Below are 19,283 nucleotides of genomic sequence, written 5' to 3' on the forward strand. Positions count from 1 at the left end.
GGGTGCTGCGTTCACAGCTGCTCAGGAACATGTTGCCATCTCCCTTTTCAAGACATGCAAGACACCTCTTTCACAAGTTTGTGCCCCTTAGTGGACTGAAGCCAGTAGGCACTTGATTTACATATATTTTCCTCCAAGTTTTGCTGTCTTGCATTTAAGTAAACCTACTCGTTTAAATGGAAATCATTCTAAAAATTCCAATGCTCAATTTAAAAACACCTAAACCCTTCTCCAACCTCTTCTGCTTCTGCTCCAATTAGCCCCCTCCAATTTATGAAATCCTAATTATTAGTTCTGAAGAAGACTGCTTTTAACATTCAGTTATAGCAATGTACTTTCAGTAAGAGAACTCTTCTCACCACTTCCACTTACGTCACCTTTTATTAGGAATAAAATACTTGTCTCAAAATCTGAAAAAAAAAAAGGAACCATGACCAGGGATTAAGTGAACATATCTATTTTTATTATGAAAACATTAATTTTTGACACATTGCTTCATTTGCTTTTTAAAAATCTATTATCTGATTTAAACCTATTCAGCAAAAATGCCAATAAATTATATAAATCATAGTTTGGGTCTTTTTCAAACTAGGAACATAATATGTTTCATGATAAACAACACTAAATCTGCGTTGCATGAGCTGTTAATTTGTAATTTGTTTTAATGTTTAGTTTAAAATGAAACCAAAACCAACCACATGCTAATACACTGTTGCAAAAGTTTCTCAGAAAGGCTCTCCCAATCACTGTCAGTATCCTCTGTTTCTTCACGGAGGCACAGGACACAGCCATACCGGTGTCAAGGCTCCCATTCTAAACTGTCCTATGGACTCATCTTAGGACGTTATATCATCCCCCACCACCGGCATGCCGTCTTGCCTTTAAGAAACTTCATATCTTTAAAAGGAAATCACTAGCTAAGAACTCTGATACTGAATTCAGAAACAATGATTCCGATACACATTAAATCAAATGTGTTAGTACTTAAAGTCACAAACTCTGAAAAGTGAAAATAATGGACAAATACAGAACTTACGTAAACAAACCAATGAGCTAAGGCAAATAGCACTGCCACCACATGCCTTAAAATGGTATATTTTTGGTATCTGACACTCTTTGTAAATTATATTTTGGGACAGTTCAGATGAATTTCAAAAAAGATATGTGTTCTGCATAAAGTTAGAGTTTCGGGGGTTTTCAACATGGGTGGCATCATTTAAAAAATACAATAGTCTTATTAGTGAATGTTTTTCACTTGGTTTCTAAATTTTATTTTCTGTGGAGGTAAACCAAAGCACTGTCTTAAAACTCTATGTTCAAAGTTACAATATGATCTCCATCTTGCCTGGAGATTTTAAAGCTAGATATGATCTTGGTCCTTGCCATCATCTTCATCTTCATCATCCTCATCATCTTGGTCTCCGGATTCAAGTTCATCCTCTTCTTCGACCTAAAGGAAACATACACGTTTAACATGACCAAGATCTGTTCACTTCACATTCACTACACAGTGATATATACTATTGATAAATTCTTTATTCTAGTAATCATAGTAGATTACAAGCCCTCTGCTTTCCTTGACTCAATGCTCAAGGCTCCCTGTCATTTTTAATATGAGATGAGACACAACTTGCTGACAGATGGCTATACCTCTCTACACACAAACCTGAACCAAACATGGCAAAACAGAATGGCACATTTAGATGCTGAGTCTTGTTATGACAGAAGCAATCAAATCAATTCATTCTCTAGGCTCAAAGCCCCAAAGAGAACAGCTAACAAAAATGCTGGAAACTGCGCCTAATCTGTATCTTAAGTCGATTTAGTGAACATTGTGAAGGCGGCATAAATAATACCACATCTATGTACCTACACATCTACGTATTACAGGTGCAGACGTGCAGGCATGGCATTTCCATGCTACACTACAAGTTTTAAAAATACATTAGAATGGAACATAACGTATATCATTTTTGGAAAGATTTCAATCTTACTGGATGACCAAGTTCCTTGAGTTTATTCTTTAAGGAAAGCATTTTCTGATCCTGATCAGCCAACAGAACCAAGAGATCATCCTGCTCTTTCTTAGAATCTGTAATGTCCCCCTCGAGCTTGTTTCTCTCATTTTGCAAAGTGGCGATGGTACTGTTGGATGAGTCCAGCTGCTCTTTAATAGCAGTTCTCTCCTCAGACAGAGCTTTAATTTCATTCTGGAAAAAAAAGGTGAAAATCATTAATCTAAAATTACCGTGTTTCCCTGAAAATAAGACCTAGCCGGACAATGAGCTCTAATGTGTCTTTTGGAGCAAAAATTAATATAAGACCCAGTTTTATTTTACTATAAGACCGGGTCTTATATAATATAATATAAATATAATATCAGACCAGCTCCTATATTAATTTTTGCTCCAAAGGACGCCTTAGAGCTGATTGTCCAGCTAGGTCTTATTTTCGGGGAAACAGGGTAATAATCACTCTCCTAGGGTTTTTAACAAATAGGTTCTTTCTATGATAAATCACTGTACTTGTCCAAGCTGAAGAGTTTGGGGGTAAGGGAAGGGGGGATAGGAGGTTCAAAATACACACTCTCATCTAGCAACATGAGAATGTATGTTAGGCTACACATCAGACATGGTTATTGTGAAAAACAGAGTTCAACATCCAAAGAAAGTTTTAATTAGTTACCCCTCAAAAAAATCCTAAGTATGTACTTACAAGAAGCGAGTACAGCTTTAGGAATAGAGACAGTGGAAATGTAATGGTTCTGTACGATGTCAGAGGGATAGTGGATTGGGGGAGGGGGGTTCACACAGTGTGAGGGATATAAAAGATAAACGGCTAAGTATTACTTTGGTGCACCTGAAACTAATAAAAAAAATAAAAAAATAAAAAAATAAAAGCCTACAGCCAAGGGGAAAAAAAAAAATCCTAAGAGATAATATCATTTCAGATAATCAGAGGAAAAAATAAACACACAAAACATTTTATAGCAGAAGTCTGGTTAGCATCAGAATTAGAACTCAAGTTCAAAATTAATTTTATCCCAACTTTATACATACAATTAAATGGGAAAGAAAAATAGCTTCAAATAAAACCCATGGCTTAAAAATAATTTGACCACAATCCATAAGGAACCCTCACACATTATCTTCCCTTTTCCATTTTTTCCTTCATGCCTTTTATTTTTAATAACTACTCCCCTATTCCTTTCTTCATGCTATTCATTCTGACTTCTCTGTCACACAACAGGCTGGCAGGACTTAATGTGCCTGTGTTCCTTAGCCCTATGGAATGCCTACATGTGGCTTGTGTCTTAGCCAAATCTGTATTCCTTGCTTCTTATTGTGATTAGAGAGTGACGAGAAACTACTTTCAATGACTTTTACTTACAAAGTACATTCATATACATTCTTATTTTACAAATTTAATACCATTATTTGAAAAGGCATTAAACATTTTCATTTGTGCCATCCTGAGTCATCAACCTAGAGATGGACGTTTTGTGAAATAATGTTATACCCCATTAGCTTTCTTCACAAATCTAAGGATTTGAGAAATTAAATGAAATAAAATCAAATTTCCTGGAATTCATTTCATTTAATATGCAATAAATAAACGTTTCACCAAGATCAACCTTTAATTCTATAGTCTCTTGTAATAATGCCGCCAGTCTTCCTTCTACATCAGTAGTTTTTGCAGTTTCACTCTCTCCTGGTACAGGAACTGATTTTGCCTGAAGGTAGAAATTGGGGGGAAAAAAGTTGCTTTAAAGTTATGATCAATATGAAATCCCAAAGGTGATTTAATTTTCTTGCTATTTTGAAATTTTACTTCCAGTAACAGAAAACATAATTCCCTTATATATTTACATGTAATAAAGTGCACTCCCTAGAAAGATGAGCTGCCCCTGCAGTAAAGTAGGAGGCTGAGTCAGGAGTGGTGTGGCATCAAATCTCATCAGAGGCTGAAGACTGCCAGGGTAAGCTGGATCAAGGTCAGACCCGGAGGGCAATCAATGAGACAGCTCTAAGGTAGCTATAACGTAGCATTTAATAAGCAGAGAATATTTTTAAAAGCCTTTTCCTCCTATAAGTTAAGTTGACGCTATCATATCTCAGAGAGACAGGTAGGGAAATTGAGCTGAATGCCATTAATTGGTGAAATGCAAGTATTTCTTTAGGTACTACAGGAAGTATTCTTAAATCAGTTTTTCAGTTTTGCCCCACCTTTTTTCCCACAAAATACTGGGAAGGTGCTTATATAACAAATACTTAAAAATGTGGAAAGGGCTTCGGAATTAGTAGAGGCTAGAAGAGTTGTGAGGTGCGTGTTAGACGAAGCCTAAGTTGCCTTGCAGACTGTTGCTAGAAATATGGGTGATAAAGGCAATCCCAGAGCTCAGCATGAGGAGGGCTGTAGAGAAAATTTCCATGATGTGAGTGAAAACGTGTATTTGTCATGAACAGAATATTGGTAGAAAAAAAATGAGACAGGTGAGGTCTCAGATGGAAACGAGGAACACATTATTGCAAAGTGGAGGAGAGGTGATTCTTGTTAGAAAAGTGGCAAAGAACTGGGCTGAATTGTGTTCTAGTGCTTTGTGGAAAGTGAACTTGTAGGTGATGAACTTGGATATTTAGCTGAGGATATTCCTGGTTTCTCCTTGCTGCTTATAGTAAAACTATAATAGGAGATAAATTGAAGAAGGTATTGTTAAGCAATGGGGAATCAGAACTTGAAGTTTAGAAAATTCTCAGCCTATCCCGAGTGCAATAAATGACAAGACGTGTGCTAGTGAAACATCTAGGGTATGGCTAGACAACCATTTGTAAAGAGGTTGTTATGTTACTCATGAACCCAGTCAACCATGTGAGCAGAAGCTGGAACAGAGAAGTGGTTATCAAGGGAGGACCCAGGAGGCTTGGGTCCGTGAATTGTTTGGGTTGCCAACAAGGTTTTTGAGAATTTTATACCAACAGCAAACCTGCCAACTTGGACTGAAGGGTACAGAGATGGGATAAAATACAAAATATCACCAAAATGAACCTATGTGACTAGAATTCTGGCTAGTGAGTAACCTAAAGGGAAGGTGCTAGCTGAAAAACTTGCTTCTTTTCCATAGTGGCTGAGAAACAATATCTCAACCGAGGTTTACTACTTTTCAAAAGAAAAAGAAAAATTAACTTACAAATGCTTCTGTTTTCTGTAACAGCTCCTGCTTTTCTGTCTGTAGTTTGGTGATCTCAACAGATTGTGAGATTAACTGAGACTTCAATGTTGCCATTTCCTAAGAGACAAAAATAGTTGAGCTGTAACATTAAAAGGCATTAATTTAATCAAGAAAATGTTTATTTACAGAAGAAATAAAAAAAGTATTTCTTTTCTTGGCCCTTCTCTCTAAAATCACAACTTTCAAATTTTAAAATCTAATCCTCAAGAACTATTCTTGAACTTCAGGTTCAAGATGAAGAATTAAACACGTTCATTAAACATGTTCACCTCTGCATCCTTCTGAGATTCCATGTAAGACATTATAAAGAAGGGAGGAAGGGAAAGAGGAAGGAAGGGAGAAACCCACAGGACAAAGCGAGTAAGAGAAGAGAAAAGAACAATAAAATTGGGGAATTTCAAAAAAAGTATGAAGGTGGTAACTCAGCACACTTGAGAAAGCTGAAACCTAAGTTGACCTTTGAGAAAGCCAAGCTGCTACCTGACTTGCAATGCATCACCAACTACCAAAAGGCTTGGGAACTGGTACTGCCAGATATCTCTGGAAGTGTGGGTAGAAATGGGGTGGAAAACAGCAGAGCTGGTCAAAAGTCTGGTTAGAAACACCAGGGATCCTGTCCCAATCTCACGCATCATGCAACTGTTCCTCTTAGCCTGGCCGGAGACAGAGATTTATTATTTGGAAAGGGCAAAATAGGACATTTTGAGATTAGGGGCCACCAAACAGAAGAAAGCAGGGTAAAAACAGGGAAATTAATAGAAAGTTTATATATTATTAATGCTGAAATTTCCAACCTTCTTGCCCTCTTTCCCCAAAAATAGTACAGGAAAAGAAAAGCAATTATAGAGGTTCTCAACTAGGAGTGATCTTTCCAACATTTGGCAAAGTGTGGACACACTGGGTAAGGGATGGGATGCTGTCATGTAAAAAGCTCTTTTGTTCTCTTAAAACTTTCTATCATGTACATACACATGTGGCTTTTCTTTGATTGCCTTTTTTTTTTTAAAGGAGGGCACAGCTCACAGTGGCCCATGTGGGGATCGAGCCAGCAACCTTGGTGCTACCTGCACCACATTCCAACCAACTGAGCTAACCGGCCATCCCTCTTTGTTTTGTTTTTGCTGTTATTGAAATGAGTTATGTAGATATTGAGATTATGGACCATTTTGGTTTTCTTTTTATACACTATTTGACTATATACTATAAAAACAAAACTATCATTTAAATATTATTTTTAACAATCTAAAATCAATAAAATAAATTGTAGAAAGTAAAAAATGAAAGGCAATTCTCTTCTATAAAAATATCTAATGCAAGTTTCATTGGGAAACACAAAGAGTAAAAATTTTTACTTAGGATTTACAAACTAAAGTTATATATTAATAACTTAATTCTATTTAATTTTAATACAGTTCTGGTCTGATGTAGGGAGATGTAAAACCAAAACACATATTAATCTTCTTCACAAAAACAAAACATTGTGGACAGATATTAGAGACTAGTAAATCCTTAGTGACAAATGATTAAAGAAAAACAACAATGTTTGATTGTAGAATCTCCTCGGGGTTCGTAGAAATTATCAAAACAAGTATCCCTGTGTTCATTCCTATCTCATCTCAGTGAGCTAGGACCTGTTGGCTAGTGGGGGGAAAGGAGGTCAGTCCTAGGTTAGTTAGGCTGTTCACTTCTTTTAGTATTACTCTCATTTAAAGAAACATACATTCCTTTTATAAAAAAAAAAAAAAAAAAAGGAAGGAAGAAATAAAGAAAAGAGGAAAGAAAAAAATTTAAAAAGGGAAAAAACTGACCTGCTTCGGGATAATATACTAATGAACAATTTGATACTTTTCTAGGATTTTCCTTCCAATTACTAGAATTATTTAATTCTACATATAAATGGTTTCTTTCTCCTTTTCTGGCTCTTTTCTTGAACAAATACATTGAATTTTTGAAACAGAACAAATAATCCTAAAATTTACATGGAACTGCACAAGACCCCGAGTAGCCAAAGCAATCTTTAGAAAGTTGGAGGTATCAAGCTACCTGGTATCAAACTATACTACAAGGCTACAGTAATCAAAACAGCATGGTACTGGCATAAACATAAACACAGAAACATGGATCAATGAAACAGAACAGAGATCCAAAAAAAAAACCCATGTTTATATGGTCAATTATGACAAAGGAAGCAATAATATACACTAGGGTACAGACAGTCTCTTTAATAAATGGTGTTGGGAAAACTGGACTGATACATGCAAAAGAATGAAACTGGATCATTTCCTTATACCATACATAAGAATAAACTCAAAATGGATTAAAGACTTAAATGTAAGACCCCAAACCATGAAACTCCTAGAAGAAAACACAGGCAGTAAACTCTTTGACATTGCTCTTAGTAATATTTTTTTGGCTACGTCTCCTTAGGCAAGGGAAACAAACAAAAAAATAAAAAATGGGACTACATCAAACTAAAATTTTTGCACAGTACTGGGAACCATCAATAAAACAGAAAGACGACCTACTAAATGGGAGAAGATACTTGCCAATGATACATCTGATGAGGGGTTAACATCCAAAATATATAAACTCATACAACTTAATGTGAAAAAAACAAACACTCCAATTAAAAAATTGGCAGAGGACCGCAATAGACACTTCTCCAAAGAGGACATACAGACAGCCAATAGACATATGAAAAGATGCTCAATGTCACTAATTACCAGAGAAATGCAAAAAAAACCCACAATGAGATATCACCTCACACCTGTCAGAATGGCTATCATCAATAAATCAACAAACAAGTGTTGGAGAGGATCTGGAGAAAAGGGAACCCTTATACACTGTTGCTGGGATTGCAAATTGGTGCAGCCACTATGGAAAACAGTTTGGAGGTTCCTCAAAAAATTAAAAATAGAACTACCTTATGACCCAGGAATTCCACTTCTGTGTATTTATCTGAAGAAATCCAAAACACCAATTTGAAAAGATATATACACCCCTATGTTCACTGCAGTGTTATCTACAATAGCCAAGATATAGAAAAGTGTTCACTGATAGATGAGTGGATAAAGATGATGAGAAGATGTGATACACACACACACACACACACACACACACACACACACACGGGAATATTACTCAGTAATAAAAAAGAATTAACCCCACTATCTGCAACAACATGGATGGATCTAGAGAGTATTAATTTAAGTGAAATACTGCATGATTTCACTTATATGTGGAATCTAAAAAACAAAATAAACAAACAAACAACAGAAACAAACTCACAGATACAGAGAACAAATTGATCATTGCCAGATGGGAGGAGGGTTGGGGGTGGGTGGTCTGAGTGAAAAAGGTAAAGGGTTAAGAAGTATAATTTGCCACTTATAGAACAGTCATAGGGATTTAAAGTATAGTAAAGGGAATATAATATAGTCAATAATATTGTAATAACGATGTATGGTGTCAGGTGGGTACTAGACTTATCAGAGGCATCACTTCCTAAGGTATATAAATGTCTAATCACAATGTTGTAGACCTGAAACTAACATAATATTGTATGTCAACTGTGATTTAAAAAAACACATTCAATTCTGACTGGATAAAGAAATCTGTACTATCTAGTATAATAGGAATTTATAAATATTATAAATTAACCATGTAGGAAAAGTTTATTTTGCTTTTTAGCTAGTTGTCTAATTGAGATATACTCAAGTTTACCTCCTGCTTTTTTTCTTTCCAATTCTGAAAACCAACATTCTTCTGGATAGAAAGGTTTAAACATCCAGTACATTTAACCAAGCAGTTATCATGGTCAGTAAGTATATGAAAATTAAATGTAAGAGTTTATATCTTCATATTTGCCACTTATACATATATTTATATTTTTCCTAATTATTAGTTCACTGATGATATACAAATAATCTGGGTGAGATGCTGAGATCTGTTAAAAGAATACCATTAAAAAATAAACACAATAAAAAGCAAAATACCACTACTGTATGATTAAAAAACAGCTTTTGGATTTTCAAATGGCTGTCATCACTATCAAATTTGCTTACACCTGACAAAGTAGTTCGAGATTAATGGAACTGCAGGGTGGTGATTCCATTATAATTAAAACAAGACAAAACAGAAATTGAATCAAGCTGGAAAATTACCTGTTTTAATTCTGCAATTTGTTCAGAATCTCTAGCTGAAGCTGTTGTTTCATTTGTGCCAGGGGATGTTTGGGATGATTTCTACAAATAGTATAGAAATAAACTATGAAATAAACTCAGTCTAAAGAGACAGGGAAAAAAAAAACAAAAAACAAAACAACACAGAACATATATAAGCTTTGTCTTGTAGATGTTTACTAAAAAATTTCATACCAACATTTAAATTTTGATAAAATTTCAAGATAGCACATACTGTCTACAAGTTATCCATAGCTAATAAAATTATACTCGTACCAAATAATTTATTAAATTTAAGCAGTGATCTGACATCATATGGAGAAAGAGCATAAAAGCAGGTATTTATTGAGTGACTGACATGTATTAAAAGAGCTTTATACAGAGTATCTCATTTAAGTCTCACAACAATGAAACAGATATTACAACTACCATTTTATAGATCAGGAAACAAGTTCAAAGAGGTTGATAACTAAATTGCTTAAATTCAATTAGCTAGGAAGCACTGAAGCTTTTGACAGTCTGACACAGCTCATATTCTAAAATGTTAATATGATGCTTTGGCTTAAGGGATCCAGAAAAATAAACAAGCAGGATTATGAGAATTACTCTTGATTTCTTACTTGTAATTTTTTAACATTCACTTACCAAATTTTCAATCAAAAAGTCCTTTTCAGCCAGTTGGCTTTGTAAAAGTTCCCGATTACTTTTTAATTCTTCTATCTCTTCTCGCAACCTACCAATTTCTTCTGGTTGAATGCCGTTCATTTGAGCCCCATCACTGTAGGAGCCTTGATGCTGATTGTCTTTTCCTATTAGACAGACGTAACATTTGAGAAGCCAGCATAAAACTTAACTGTTTCATTTTTTGAATCGGAAGATTCAAATGTAAATACATAATATCCTTAATTTATTTTGACAGCACTTTTGTAAGTATATTTCATCTTTGCAAATTAGTGTAGTGATAAAAATAGTGAATTGATGATACTTTCAGGGTCTCTGGGAGGAAAAGCAGCATAATCTTATTAAGACTACATTGCATGGTTTGGTGATCTAAGGTGAACAATTACAGTAGTTTCAATTCCAATTCTGTCAATTCATATAGGAGAAAATAAAATCCCTTAAAAAAGTCTTCACAAACGAATACCTTTCTATATGGAGTAAAATAACTGACAAATTATTATCATAAAAGGAACAAATATTTTTTTTCCTGAAAATTTTAGTCACCTTGATATAAATAAACTATGCTTCTAAGTAGCTGGCATTCCAATCATAAGCACTACAGAATGATACTATTTACAAGAATGTGAGCTCTTAACACCTGCCAGGCCCTGAACTAGACTTCTATATATATATACATATTATTTCATTTAATTCTCAGATGACACAGATGTTATTATCAGCTCAATCTTGCAGATGTGGAAATAGAAAGGTTAGACCAGTCATTCTCAACTGGCTACACATTAGGATCATCTGGAGAGGAGCTTGTAATTGCTGATGCCTGGACCCAATTAAAAAAAAAAAAAAAAAAAAAATCTCAGGAGATTCTACTGTGCAGCCAAGGCTGTGAGAACCAATGAATCAGACAATCAAACAGGTAGCAAGGAGGTTGGACTTCAAACTCTGATTTACGCATTTGTCACAATGATTAATTTAAGGTTAGAGAAAGACTAGTTTGTAAGAATAATCTGACTTCATCCAGCTCTTGGGAACACTTCACAGTGAGGGTTAGCTACACTTACCCAGCTGTACTTTAAGGAGATTATACTGATCCTTGTGTTGCTGAATCTGAGATGCTTGCTGTGTGACTGCTGTCTGGAGCTGTTCGTTTTGACATTTTAATGTAGAAATCTGCTGCTTTAAGTCATCAAGTTGCAGATCCTGTGAATCAAAACATAATTCAAGTGTTTTAAATTCATACAAATTAGCATTAAGAAGATGAACAAATTAAAAATTAGAGATTATTTTGGGCTAGGATCTTAAAGTACTCAACACTTCCAAAAATCATTCAATAATTAAGCAGTAATACATTAGTATATACACCAAGGCCAATTAACATGCAGGAGAACTGTAGGGGTTCAAGTAAAACCCCATTCATATGTCCTATGGCACATCCTGCAATCTCATGCAGTTATTGGGGGTGGGGAGGATCAATTTGAAAAACTCCTTTTTATGGTCCACCAAACCATGTAAGAAATTTAGTATATGTGTGTATACACATACATCTATATTACTTTTAACAATAAAAGAGAATCATGTACCAAAACATTTAGAAGACTGAAAAAAGAGTTTCCAACTCTCACCACACTAATACACCTAGTTGGAATTTGATCTATTTCTGTATATATTCTAATTTTTTCTAATTCAAGTTTTATAAACTTGTCATAATCGTCCATATATCATTTTGGACATTTTACTTAATGTTCAATCATAATTTCCCCATATTGTCACATAGTTTTCACAATCATAATTTTTAATGCTCAATATCCAATCAGTAGATGCAATATATATATTCCAAAGCAACATTAGGTTGCTTTCCATTTTACTAAATTATATGGACCAAGATACATCATTACAATAAATATCTTGGTCCATATAATTGTTTTCTTGAATTATGGAGAATTTCCTTAGGATGGATTCTCAAAGTTTATATAAACATCTTATAGCTCTTGGTGCTTGTTGCCTAATTGTCAAATAGCATTTTAAATGGTGAGAAAATTTTAAATTAACATTTTTTTCTTTTTTTATTATTAGTTTTAGGTGTACAAAACAATGTAATAGTTAGACATTTATACCCCTCACAAAGTGACAACCCCCCGCCCCCAATCTGCTACCCCTCTGACATTGTACATAGCTGTTACAGTTCCACTGACTCTAGTCCTTATGCTGTACTCCACATCCTGTGACTACATGTATATTAAATTATAGTTGACATTCATTATTATTCAGCTTCAGGTGTACAGTGCAGTGGTCAGGCATCTACACTGTCCGAGAAGTGGTCTCCATAATAAGACAAGTGTCCATCAAATAACCTACAAAATCTTTACAACTAAAATTAAAATTTCTAAAGAAGAGTCATTTTAGTAATTGTGTCAAATTACTCTTTTCTTCTTCCAGATCATCCATACTCATCAGCCCCATGTGTAGGCTGCAACATCTCACTCCAAATATTTATTTTCCATTGCTCTAAAGATAATACACTTACCATCTGGAAATGACTCTGTATTTGTGCTAAGATATAGATGGAAAATCCTAATATCCATGGGCAGTTTAATTCCAATTTGATCATTCAATGATGAGCCTAATTTACTGATTTGCTTATAAACTCATAAACTCAGACTGAATGCGAAATACGGCATTATATGTTTATTCTTGCTTAGAATTTCAATCTCAACAAACAGATTGTGGGGAAGAAAAGAACACATAAGCAGTTCTCATTTAGAGGGCCTGACCCAAACTCTGACTTGCCACACCTGCCTCACGCTGTGCACAAGCAGCAGGGGTTGGGGGTTGTGCCAGGAAGGGGGTGCAACCTGCCCCACATGGGCTGCCACCAAGGTACTGTTTTTATGACACTGGAATTTTAACATCAACAATCTCATTTTCCAGATAATAGTGCAGCACTGTCTAAGATTCCAATCAACATATATACCATGGTAAGAACTTAAATGAGAGAAAAAAACCAGGACACATTTTGAAGGAATGTAATGGTAGATTTAAGGTGCTTAAAACAATGCAAGTGTGGAGATTCCCTGGTATCCTGCAAAGAAAATGTCAATTGATGGTTTTGAAAATGTAGTTTCAACTGAATCATCATTACTCACTCTAATAAATCAGCTCCCTCTCGTTCTAACTCAATATCATCTATTCAGCTGTGCAAGACAGAGATCTAAGCATCATATTTGACCCTTTCTGTTCCCTCACACCTGCATCGAATCATTACCAGTCCTGCCACTTGCAACTTCTTTGGTTTCCACATTTCTCAGGTCTGTGCCTTTACACCACACAGCATGAGCTTTAGAGTCCCAGTGACACACAGGAGTATGTGAATTCCGTTCCACCAGTCAGTGAGTGACCCTGGATAAGTTTAAATTTTCTAAGTCTCAGAGTCCTCATTTAGTTTAGACTGAAGATATTAACTGTTGTAGAGATGTTGTGAAAGTTAAATGAGACAGTGTTTACAATGTGCTTAGTGAGCACCCAGAACACAGTAAACAAAAGCTAGCAGCCATCCTCATTATCGTCACCATCAGCTCCCAGTTTCCTCCCCTAGGCCACCCACCACAACCACCTCCTTCTTGGGCTCTTTCTCTCTAGCCTCGACTCGCAAATTTGTCCTTTATGTAGCCACCAAGTGTTCTGAGTACATGCCAGTAACACCGCCTGCCTCTCTCCTCTCTCCTTTTGCCTCGCTTACTCCTAGTCATCCTTCTAGGACTCGGCTTCTCTGTTTTCTCCAAGGCCCTGCTCCTCCTTCGCTAAATTAGGTGCCTCTCAAGTGCTGCCATAAAGCTTTGATTATCGCTAGACTTAAAATGTTATAATAGCCATACATGTATCACAACAATCCATTTATAGGTTTGTCTCCCCATGAGACTGTGATACAGGGACACGTCTGATTCATGTCTTTATCCACAATATCCTGTATAATGCTTAAAACATATTAAGCTCTCAGTTGGTTGAATACTCAGATGCTCATTATTTAGGAAAATAAATAGTGAGTTTTACTTTCTGTATCCTCTTGCATTTGAAATGCCAGGAAAAAGTCTTCCCTACAGTAGAAACGTATCAAGAGAGTGTATACAATTTATCAGTACATACTTGCTCTCGAATCACATTTTTGTAGTGAGTCACAATACTGTCATGCTGCTCTAGTGTTTTTTTCACCTCTTCTTCTTTTTTATCTTCTTCACTGGACTTATAAATAGCCTTAGTTATTACACCTATAAAAGAAAGCTTATTTAAAATGTATTTTAAACACTTAAAATACTATTTTATTAAGACTTAAGCAGGAAAAACATATGGCCTAACTTGCATGAGATAAGAAATAATCCTTCCAATCTTATCGAATGCCAAAAGCCCGTCAATGGGCTGCAGACCAAGACCTAGGAAACAACCTGACTTTAGACTTAGCATATAATCTGCAGGTGTCCAGAATATTCATATGCAATATACTCATAGGTACTTTCTAATGAATACCAAGATAAATGTTCTTGTCTTACCTTCAAGTTCTTTTACCAGCTTCGTAAACTCATGATCAAATATCATGTATTCTGGGCTGGGAAAGTTGGGCTGGGGCTTCTGAGATGCTCTGGAATACAACTCATGTTTGCTAATAAATCCTAGTTTCTCTATGAAATTCTCTTTGCCAATCCTCTTCTCTATTAGTTGTTTTAGTTTCTCTCTACAGAGACAAGTATATTGAGATGTTTAAACAAAACATGAAAGCTTGGTCTGCATTATACTTTGGCAGAAAAAAATTTATCATGATATCTTGATGACATTAGCAAGTCATTTTTACCCTAATATTTTCCCTTTACTTACTTCACGTAGTTCTCAAGTGAGTTATCATTGAAATAAATCGAAATGCCCAACAGAAGGGCACATAAGCCTTGGACCAACTGCTCTTCTTCTCCAAGGTTTTCTGCAATTTGTCCTGTAAGCTGAAATTTTTGTTAAGGAGACTAATGGTTCATTATATCTAGAGTACATTATTTTATAATTGGAATCTGACATATATTTTATGTAAAAGTTTCTGGAAGAAATTCCATATATAGTCCAAGCCAGCATAACACAAAAAATAGTACGTAACCACACACACACACAGCTAGCTTAAGCAAGCACCTTTACCACCTTAACAATTTATTTTTATTTTATTATTATTTTTTTAATTTTAAATTTCAGCCAGCCATGTTAAGTACCAGCTAGGATAGGCTGGACTGTGCTGTGGTACCACCATAGCAGTTTAAAAAGTTCAAACACAAATAAAGAGAATTCAAATATTTGCTGCATAGAGCTATCTCTAATTGAGAGGAAGAAATAAAAAAATAATAAATACTTACATGTATCTTACTACAATACAAAGGATACAAAAGGAACATTGGCTGAATTGTGAAGAAAATGTGTTACTGCAATGGGACAGTTGCTTAGCCAGGTACAAAGCAACATCAGTAATCCAATTCTTGTCTGTATTTTGCTTCCCTGCAACAGATAAGGTGACAGAAATCTCATTTTATTTTTTTTCAAACTTAAAGTTGCCCTAAGATTCCTCCCCGTTTGCATAAAACGATATTTAACCTTTCATAAAAGACATGTCAGGGATCCAGATTTAAAAAACTGAACAAGAGAATGCATTTTTGTGTCCTCTATGGGCTGCACTTCATAAAATGAACAGAGAGCAGAAATTAGAATTGATTCATGTTCATAAGCATACATCAAGTTATCTAAAATATTATTAGTGGAAAAACCTAGTCAGCTAAGAAGGAAATGTATGATGTGGATGCTTTAAAAAATGTATCAATCCTAAACCACTTTACAATTCAATCAAAATTTTAAAAAAACAAGTTCCTGATAAAAGGACAGAGTCTATCTTCTTCAAAAAAACATCGAGACAAATACAAAGAAATAATCTCCTGAATTATTTAGTCAAATTCCATTACAGAATATATTCTCTAATACAAAAATAAACAGACCATGTTACAAACTCAGTGACAAATGGTAGATAAGGAGAAATCACAAACATAATGAAGGAAAAAAAGATTTATTTAACTTAGCTAAGTGCCCCAAATCACTAACTATACTACTGCCAATTATAGTTAAACAACATTGAAATTACAGTTTCCTAAATTTTAATACAACACATTTATATATCCTATTTGGGATATGGTCTTAGCTGATAATATTGCCACTGCCCATATTATATTATATAACCTATATTTTTGATTAAGAAAAACAAAACTTGTTTGAAACAAAATAATGGAAATTAGCATGGTAATGTATCACTTTGGTAGTAATTTCAGATATTATCAAAACATAATTATTCAAAGATCTAGACAGAAGTGGATTTAATGTAACCCTTACTGTGTTTTAAAATATTTGTATCACCCACACTGTTCTAATTTCATGAATGTTGATGTAACTATCTTGGTCTTCCTATAGTCTATTTTCAAGTATATCTAATATTTAATTAAATCCATTCAAATTGGACCTCTCCAAATGATTTACCAAGTAAGCAATAATTAGCATAAATTTAGTTTACATGATGCATTATTTTTACTTTTTCCCTGCCTCTGTGTCATTACTGAGCCTACAATATCTTCATTTACCCAAATAAACTGAAAAGTTAAAGAATATCAAGTTATTTTCAATTGATTATGTGCCGTAGAGAACTTACAACTAATTGCTCAAGTCATAAATGCAAATGTTTCATTGATTTTTCCCTGGTTATATATAAAAAAAACTGTTATTACTTGGAATACCATTTGCAGGTACCAAATATACCTACATTGTATATACATGGGCATCTTATCAAATCACTGGCTGATGTCTGAGCAAACAAATACGGAATTAGATTCAAATTTGAATCTTCTAGAAGTATGCCGTTTGGGGTCTTACTGAAGGATAAAAGTTGAACATAACTAGTTAGAACCAGTTAGAAGATAGAATGAAACACCCCATTTACTACAGCAACAAAAGAAGATAAAGTACACAAGAATGAGACTAATCAAAACTGTATAAAATCTAAATGAGGAAATTTTAAACACTCTTAAAGAGCACAAAAGTAGACATAAATCAGTAGAAAGGCACCATGTTCTTAGAAATCTAACTCAAGACCATGGATATTAATTCTACATTTATCTATAAAATTAATGTGATCCAAATAAAAAAATACCAACAGATTTTTTTTCTGGAACTAAACAACCCGGTTCTCAAGTTCACACAGAAAAATAAACATGCAAAAATAACCAAGGAAAGGAAAACATATGAAAAAGAGCAATGAGGTGATACTAACTCATAAATATAATCAACACATAAGCATCAGTGGCTTGCAGATGGACTTATGTTGGCATAACTAGATAGGAATCTAGAAAAGATCAGGGCATGCATATCTCATACAGTTCATTGAGAAAAATGGAACAAAGATTTAAATGCAAAAACATGAAACCAGAAAGTTTGAGATGAAAATACAGGCAAATTCCTTGAAACATTGAAACGGGAAAGACCTTTCTAAGTATGACTTAAAATGCAGAAGCAATAAAAGAAAAGTCTGATTAAAAAAAAAAACCAACAACAAAAAGCAAAACAAAACACCAAGGTCAAAAGACAAATGACATATCAGGAAAAACATATTTGTAACTTATCACACAGACAAGGGTTAAAGTCCTTAATATAAAACAAGTTCCTATAAAAACAAGAACTGATTAACAACTCAATAGAAAAATGGGCAGATGACATGAAATATAGGAGAGTTCACAGAAAAACTTCAAGTGGTGTATAAACATATGGAAAGCAACTTAACTTTTTAGTAAGAGAAATGCACATTAAAACTCAAAGAGATAACATTTTTCACCTTTTATCATATGGACAAAAATATAAGTCTGACAACACGCTGTCGGTGAAGCTGTAGGGAAAGAGATAATGTAGTAGTACAGGGCAATCTTCTTTCACTTAGTGAGTAGAAGTGAAAAAACACCCAGGTGCAGAATAGTGGATACGCATAAAAAACACTTGAAGACTATAGAAGAAATGAATAATAGGAGGCGGGCAACTAGGGCAGGGCTGCAGCCAATACTTTTTAATGTATATCTTTTTATATCATTTTGATTTCTAAACCATGTGTTAAGTCATTTCAAAAGGATGTACACATATTTTTAAAGAGCTAAAGCTTTAATTCTAAGAGTGGCAGTATGGTATCAGTAAAAAGAACATTTGGTTGGGAATTAGAAGAACCAAATCTTCTACTGTCCTACCTTGTACAAGTTCAACATGCTATGTGGTCCCCAATTTCCTAATTTGGTAAACAGAGGTAGTTGGATTAAATTATCTCAAACATAGACGTTAAGAGGATACCAGGATTTTGCATCTTGCTTCAAAAACTCAAGAGCCATGAAACCTTACTTAACTTTTCTTCCACATCCTTAAACAGGAGTAATAGTTAATACTTATCTCATAGAGCTATACAGTGGATTAAATGGGTTAATACACGTGAAGAACTTAGAACAGTGCATGGTACACAGTAAGTGCTCTGTAAATGTTAGAAACTATTATCATCCTTTATAGCTCTGAAATTCTAAGACTCTCTACCTACGAGCATATTAAAAGCAGAACTAATGCCCCCCAAAATAGATGGTAGAATAAAGTTTGAACTGGGAAAAGACAAAAATAATTGCTGGGATAACTTCCTTATTACCTCAGTGAAATACAGGTGGTTCTTGCTTTCAAGCTGCATTAACAGAAATCCATGCATATTGGAAACATGCAAAGTGAGGACTATGTAATAATGCTCTTTTGTGCACATATATTATTCTGTTCAACAAACCACTATTTATAATAGAGAAAAATGGGAGATAATTACATGTTCAAAAATAAGGAGATGGTTAACTAATCTGTGGTTTATCTATTGGTGAAATATTTTACAATCGTATAAAGTAATGTTGATTTAATATTTAATAACATGGAAAATACTTATGAGAAAAAATGCAGAATATAAAATGGAATAACGTATGAGCATTGCTATGTAGATACGCAGTACAGGAAAAAAATAAAAGACTGAAATTTTACCAGCATTTATCTTTGGGTAGTAGAATGAGTAACATTATTCTCTTTCCAATTTCTATTTTTCTAAAATTTCAAAAATGAAAAGAAAAATAACTACA

The 19,283-nt window shown here is 34.4% G+C and overlaps 1 protein-coding gene across 2 annotated transcripts in view; it reads right to left on the reverse strand.

Moving 5' to 3' along the window:
- Positions 1 to 441: 441 nt before the first annotated feature.
- USO1 (USO1 vesicle transport factor) overlaps positions 442 to 19,283 on the reverse strand; it is a 71,883-nt gene continuing 53,041 nt past the window's right edge. For both annotated transcript variants that reach the window (XM_019720566.2, XM_019720581.2), the window contains 11 exons: positions 15,499 to 15,609; positions 14,953 to 15,071; positions 14,631 to 14,812; positions 14,230 to 14,351; positions 11,151 to 11,289; positions 10,057 to 10,220; positions 9,394 to 9,474; positions 5,189 to 5,287; positions 3,635 to 3,733; positions 1,995 to 2,210; positions 442 to 1,450 (listed from right to left, as the gene is read on the reverse strand). In XM_019720566.2, the coding sequence (XP_019576125.1) occupies positions 1,361 to 1,450; positions 1,995 to 2,210; positions 3,635 to 3,733; positions 5,189 to 5,287; positions 9,394 to 9,474; positions 10,057 to 10,220; positions 11,151 to 11,289; positions 14,230 to 14,351; positions 14,631 to 14,812; positions 14,953 to 15,071; positions 15,499 to 15,609 (1,422 nt within the window). In that variant the 3' untranslated portion in view covers positions 442 to 1,360. The remainder of the gene's footprint in view (positions 1,451 to 1,994; positions 2,211 to 3,634; positions 3,734 to 5,188; positions 5,288 to 9,393; positions 9,475 to 10,056; positions 10,221 to 11,150; positions 11,290 to 14,229; positions 14,352 to 14,630; positions 14,813 to 14,952; positions 15,072 to 15,498; positions 15,610 to 19,283) is intronic.

Source organism: Rhinolophus sinicus, linkage group LG02 (genome assembly GCF_036562045.2).
Source record: "Rhinolophus sinicus isolate RSC01 linkage group LG02, ASM3656204v1, whole genome shotgun sequence".
Lineage (NCBI taxonomy): Eukaryota > Metazoa > Chordata > Mammalia > Chiroptera > Rhinolophidae > Rhinolophus > Rhinolophus sinicus.